Genomic DNA, 7257 nt, shown 5'->3' on the forward strand with positions numbered 1-7257 from the left:
CTAGGTATTCACGAAATGAAGCTATTGGGCCGCTCAGAACTATTGGATCTCGATTTTCGATGAGAAGTTAGCACCCCATTTTTAAAAAATTGTTTAAAAATACTTATTAAGCGGAACTCTTGTTATAAATTATATAGAACTCTTTGTCTCGTCAAAAAGAAACGGGAACTCTATTCAGAACTCCTGAGTACTATAGTTGGGGTGCTAACTTCACATACCCCCATCAATTATGAAAATAATGTAGATTATATAGAAACTGGATGCTTTCCAGCAAGAGACATAGATAACACAGTGTAACACAAGTAAATTATTATTTCATCTTTGTTTAACATTTAGCAATGCTATACTGTGTGATCTGTGTTTCTTGTTGGAAAAGACATCCACTATTACTGTTGTATTTACTATAATACACATGCTTCTCGAATGTGTATAACAGTTCATGAAGCGCATACAAAGTTAAAAAAAATCTTTCCTTATTCCAGATGTCTCATGATCATCATATAATGAATAGTACAGAAAACGCATCCCACGGTATGCACATGGCTCATCATAGTATAGACCATGGTATAAACCGTGGTAGTATGGATGATGGCAGTATGAACCATGGAGGTATGGACTATGGGAGCATGCATCACGGTATCGAGACTTCGACGGACAGCATATGCAGCGGCATGGACATGCACGGTATGTCGGTACGTATAATCTAGTTGTTCAAGACTTGATGCCGTTAATGTACAGTCTACTCTCCGCGATCCTCAGATGACGTTCCACACCGGCTACTGTGAGGTGGTGTTATTCGAAAATTGGAAGATCTCATCGATAGGCGGTCTCATCGGTTCGATGATTGGTATCGCTATTATGGCTGCGCTCTATGAGGGCTTAAAATATTATCGGGAGTATCTCTTCTGGAAGACGTACAACGCCTTGCAATACAGGAGCGTTACGGTACCCAGTGAGAAGAATGTGGTAGCCGAGGACAACCGGGTCGTTCAGTAAGTTGTTCAATTCTTTTCGGGTGATCTTGTAAAAAGCATTATTTCCCATTGTTTTCGCAAAGAATATTTATTAATATAATTTTACTATGTGTAAAGAGAGAGAAAATGCTAGATATAATGCTAGAGAGTGGCATCTTAAGAGATATCATAAGAGCATATTGTAATGAATACATTTAAAAATCAAGACGCGATATTTTTTGCAGGATCACTGTGAATATAAATGATACGTATAGCTTTTATATTATAAATTTAATCATTTGATCTGCTTTTTTAGTATGGTTGGCGAAGTAATCCACAAACAACCGTAAGTATAGATCTTATGATACACTGAGATTTTCTCTCAGAATTATGCTTTGTCTATTAACAGTTGTATTATTTAATTGATATGAATCAATTTGTGAATAGCAACAATAGTAACAATTGTTTATATTTTGTTAAATAATTCTTACATTATTAAAACGTGTGCATGATATATCTTCTTAATAGATTTCTTAATAGATCCTTTGCTGGGCGTAAAAAATGTCATTTTCAACATGTATAAATGTCATTTTCACTTAGTATCATAAGTTCCTTTATCTTTCAATTAGAAATTAGATGTTTCTAGTGGGATATGTGCATGCGTATTCATGTATTACTTTCACAAATAATTTTTACTACATATTACGAGTACTTACTAAACAGCTCAGTCTCTAATTGATTTTAAATGTTATGCTATTCTTTAAATAATAAAACAATACTTAATAATTAATAAAATTGAGTTATTCAGAACAAATAAATATTTGTTATCTATGTCGAAAATTATATCTCACTAAATATATACATATATGTCCATATATGAATACATATTTTAAATTAATTTTAATATAATATAATAATATTTTAATACTACACAATATAATTTAAATAAACTGTATAAAAAAATTATCTGCTTTTCACTTTGTATAATATGGTTTTATGCTACAAATGAATAGATGTCACAGAAATTTGTAAATTAACTTTTGAATTTTGCATGTTTTTGCTATTTTAACCTTTAATATACACGACTGAGTCATTCGTGGTCCCGCGCATTTTTTTCATATTAAAAGCACCAAATTATTAGTTTTAACATTTATATACATATAGACAATTTTTTTAACACACACAATCTTAAAAATACTTTCTAAAGATGTTAAAGTATATGTATATAAGACTTAATAATTTTTATAGAAGTATTTTTATAAAAATAATGGAAATTAACCCGAGACACGATCGACCCATCGTCGTGTGTAGTAAAAGAATGCAAAATCGTTATGTGTTGTAAGGGTTAAATGAATTTGGACATAATGAGCCATATTAATCTGTGCAGGCCGACTATGATGTCCTGGATGCATCTGTTTCAAACATTTCTGCACATTATACAAATCGTCCTGTCTTACTTTTTGATGCTAATCTTCATGACTTATAATGTCTGGCTGTGCTGTGCCGTGATATTGGGTGCCGCCATTGGTTACTTCCTGTTCGGTTGGAAGAAATCAGTGATCGTAGACGTTACGGAACATTGTCATTAACATTTAGTAAATTGCTCTGGTTTACTCCTTTTAAACTGTTTTTTGCGCGAAAGTACGCGCACGACTGCATTCTGGCGGAAATGTAAAAAAAATAAGAGGAGGGCGGAGATTAAACAGTTACGTTGTCTTCTGCGAGAAACGAGGTATAGAGAATCAATGTTTTCTAAATTCATGACACACAGTGAATACATAAATGCAGCAAACAGGCGAGAACTATTTATTCTATATGTATAGTGTTCTATAATTTAACTTTTAGTATCTCTTCTAATTTCTTACTTTTATTTTAAAAGAAAATAAGCTAATTATTCTTAAGTTATCTTTGATCAAATATTTTAAATAATTTTATTATGAAATCTATGTATGTATAAATGAAGATTTTATTTAAATGATTATATATAGTGCGACTCGCTTTTGTGTCATGAAATACAACTTCATAAGAAATCGTTGGGAGCTTGAATCTTAGAGACGTATATAAATATGATAAACTGTAAATATTATTAAGAGATTCATATAAGAATACACTGTCCAGTGTGCACACTTTTCCCCATTTTTATACTTTTACTATTTGTTTTTATTGTTACTCTTTTATAAAAATATTCGTTATAAAAATGAGCGATATTTAATATTTGGGAAAGAGTGTACTATACTATTTTAAATAATTGTAAAAACATACCATTATAATATATTATATAACGTATTATAGCGTGTTATAATACGTTGACATGTAAATTGCATGTAAAGTATAAAAAATACAGCCTCAAATGCGAAAAAAAGAGAAGGAAGTTTAAAAAGATAAAGGAGAGTATTATAGTTCCTTTTTTCTCTTTAATTCCTGTGTTATAAATTATTGTTTTATTCTTATTACTTATTATATTATTTATCGGTGTTCATTTAAATATTTTTACAAAATATTTAGACGCGTTAATAGTGACCGAGAACATTTTTTCATAAAAAAAGGATATATTAATCGAATTACAAGAATATGATAATTCTTAAACAAGCTCAATAGAAGTTTTTTTTCTTGCAAAATCGATTCCTAGAATTATAAAATCTTAAGGCATAACGCGCACGCACGCACACACACATTTATGTATGTATATATATTTTACATAGGTTATGTACATACGGGAAGTGGCCTTGTTTATTAAACATGTAAAAATAATAAATAACAATTGATACACGCCTTTTTCACAAATAAGACTTTTATATATATGCAGCAGTGTATCCTTTAAAAATAATTCATAGATTTTATATAAAGATTTGGCGTAAGAATGCCTAATTTATGGTAATAATGAGGTGGTCGACACCTTGATATGATTAGTTTTATACACTTAACATTTTAACTATTATTATCATTCTATGCTGTATTATAAATTTATATATTCCATATATAGAGTATGGTCAACGCGATGTTACAATTGCTTTAAGGGGATCCTAAAGCAAAGTTCGAACTCCGACGAAATCGCTAGACGAAGTTGCACCGCACGCGACACATCGATATGTTTTTTTATACTACCACAGCAATATCTCACGCAGTCACACATACGTGTCAATTTTCGTACAACGAATTCGTCGCGATAAAGCGTCTAAATCTAATTCTAAGAACTCGACGTTGTATGTTCGTGCAAATTACGTGTTTGAGAACTATTATTTCGTACGTTTGGGTTGCAAAGCTTTCATATCAAGCAAATGTTGTCACGACTTGTCAGCTGAGACGCCATGTTACACTAAGAAATGGTAAAAAATATATCGATTTCGAAATTTTTGATCATTCTCAGCGTAGACTCCACTTCACAAACACGTATTAATGCGTATACTTCAATCCTGGAAAAGGATTTTCGAATCCGTGAAAGAGAAAAAGAGTATTCGTTATACAAAAATTATACGTGTTTAGTCGGTAATACAGACGTCTTTAGGATCCCCTTAGGGGATGCTAAACCGATTACCGAACTCGATCAAGGTCGTTAGTGCAGACTTTTTAAATTCCAAATTCGATAATAATGGTGACATCTTTGATTCAGTTTTTATATTATATTATATAATATATACTATTCTGTCTTACTCAAACACATACATCTGTTCTTATCTAATATATGACAGCACCATCTATCGCAAGACCGCGCAACTACTGCTACACGGAATTTCGGCTCTGTTGACAGTCCCAGTCTTCACAAAGCACCTGTTTACACGTATTTTCTATTCGGTGGAAATATTTCTTTTCTAGACTTTCAATCTTAGTTCTACAAACTCGGTATCGTTTGTTTCAATAATGTGACCTCAGCTGTACGCTTATTTTCAAGATATGGACTTTAAAACTCTTATATCAAGCAAATATATATCTGAGGTGACAGCTGTACGAGCTAAAAGTAAGTGAATTTTGATGAATCTGAAACTTTTTTTCGATTTTTTCATGAAATCCAGTGCAGCTGAGGTCCTGTTTGTGCGTACTTTAATTTAAGCAATAATACTTTTGCAATCCGTACATCCAATACAGAGATTTTTCACCGAATGGAAATGTGGTAAAACAGAAGGCTTTAGCATCGCCTTAAGGCTCCTGACTACTTAGCCAAGAACTTTACGTTGACGGTGGCGACATAAAATCAGACGGCAGTCTGGCCAAACCGGTAGCCACACACTCAAGCACGAGCCCATGTCCGTGTGCTCGCCTGCACACGTACATGGGCTCGTGGTTGTATGTGTGTTACAGCGCCGCATGATGATAAATGACCGAACTTACAGGCGTGGAAAAGTGACGTTTTGACGACGAAATTTATATTGCATGCCATTTCGTTATTATTTGCTTAAGGGGTATGGCCACCCTAGAATTTTCAAAAAATCGAAAATTTTTTTTGCTTTTTCGATACTTTATTATCACAAAAATAAGTAGCAATTAAATTTATAACGAAAAAAATGAGCTGAGCGTTTGCTGAGTGCTATGAGCGCTTGCACATAACGCAAGCTGAGCGCTTGAACTTTAAACGAGTTTTTCTCAAAACAACAGATAATAAATAATTTTAATGTCACAAATAATAAAAAATCTAATATTGATGTAATGAAAGGGAAAATAAAATGGTTTTCCATTCCGTACATCGAAGGTATCTCGAATAAATTTAAAAACTTCATTAATGGTATGGTTCATAAAGTTTCGTTTTTTAGTGTGAACAAATTAAATAAATTTATTCGAGTGCATAAAGATTCTTTACCAATCGAATCAAAAAGAAATGTAGTTTATAGGATCAATTGTTGCGATTTCTTATGTCGGTCAAACAGATAGAAAACTAAAAACTAGGATCTCGGAGCATAGGAAGCATATTAACAGCACAACGTCGTCAAAATCAGTTATTACAGACCATAGGTTGCAGTGCGAACATGATTTCGATTGGGAGAACGTTGAGGTTCTGGATACTGAGGGATTCTATAATAAGCGTCTAGTGTCAGAAATGATACATATAAAAAGACAAAAAAATGAGCTGAATTTGCAAAACGATACCGTAGTTTTAAATCAGGTTTACATGGAGTTAATTGACAAACTATAAGATGTGTCTTTCATATGAGTGAGACTTGTTGTTTTCATCTATATTCGGTGCTTTTGAATGGTTAACCGCAATGTTTTGAAATTCTTTTATTATTTGACCGAACTCAGTACTGACTAAAACTCATGAATCTTCTCGAGTTTTCTTTGTTTAAAAAATTTGTATTTGTCGATGATTCTAGACACTGAATTCTTTGTAATATTGTGAGAAATGTACTCTGTGTGAAATGTGTATGGTGGACATGCGAGGTGAGCTTGATCATCATGTGAGTAGCCCGTTTACGATATTCAAAAAACGAATTTTAATTGTAGTTTGAGTTGCTCATCACCACTCAGCTGTGAAACTGATTGAATATGGGTCTCACTTCATGATTAGCCATGGCATTGCATGCAATAGTTTGGAGATATTATTTTGCGATGCAATATCTCTTCGCAGTGCGTTTGATGGATGGATGGAATTGCTGAAGATGACTCGAATTTGAGTTGAAACGTTCAAGGGTGATATGTGGATTAAATAATATATTTGATCTTTGTAAAAGTTATCGCTTAATATATCCAGCGTTGACTCCTATAGCCTTTATATTAGAAATTATTATTTTCTTTGTTAATTAAAGGAGTTCATAACCACTTATTGTGGCTCGATTTGTGTTTTTGTTAATTATATCAAAACAACATTTTTCAAATCGGCATGACAAATAACTTCAATAATTTCTATCCGAATGGGTTCAAATTTTAACTACAACTTCTTAGACGCATTTCGCAGAGAAGTACGTAGAAGTTTTTTGATATGTAAAAAACTTTTTATTTTATGAACAGTTTTTGAACAAAATTTTTAGCAAAAAATGCAAGTGTGACTTCAAATGCTTGTCATTCTTGAAAATATCAATATTTTTACAAACCCCTACGTACTTCTTTAGGTATTTTAATGTACATTAAAACAAATTTTTTTTTGTTTTAGGTCAAAATTTGTGAATGTTAAATGTCATACCCCGGAGCACCTCCATAAAAACCGTGCTAGATTTTGTCATCGGTAGCGCCGCCATTTTGGATGCAAAAAATACAAAAACAATTTTTCAGTGGACTTCAATGTATGCACTAACAACCCAGAGAGCACAAAGTCGTCTAAAAGATGACTAAAAGACAACTAAATTGTTATAAAGATATCTTTTAGTGAAAGAATATA

The 7257-nt window shown here is 32.4% G+C and overlaps 1 protein-coding gene across 4 annotated transcripts in view; it reads left to right on the forward strand.

Annotated features, from left to right (window-relative positions):
- Ctr1A (Copper transporter 1A) overlaps positions 1-2625 on the forward strand; it is a 33894-nt gene extending 31269 nt beyond the window's left edge. The window contains exons 2-5 of one of the 4 annotated variants that reach the window (XM_018504227.1): positions 483-692; positions 760-992; positions 1270-1299; positions 2341-2625. In XM_018504227.1, the coding sequence (XP_018359729.1) occupies positions 483-692; positions 760-992; positions 1270-1299; positions 2341-2542 (675 nt within the window). In that variant the 3' untranslated portion in view covers positions 2543-2625. Of the gene's footprint in view, positions 1-482; positions 693-738; positions 993-1269; positions 1300-2340 lie in introns of those variants that run through there. The other 3 variants (XM_018504229.1, XM_018504230.1, XM_018504228.1) reach the window with 3 other exon arrangements.
- The last annotated feature ends 4632 nt before the right edge of the window (positions 2626-7257 follow it).

This window comes from Trachymyrmex cornetzi, unplaced genomic scaffold (assembly GCF_001594075.2).
Source record: "Trachymyrmex cornetzi isolate Tcor2-1 unplaced genomic scaffold, Tcor1.1 scaffold1633, whole genome shotgun sequence".
Taxonomy (NCBI): Eukaryota; Metazoa; Arthropoda; class Insecta; order Hymenoptera; family Formicidae; genus Trachymyrmex; species Trachymyrmex cornetzi.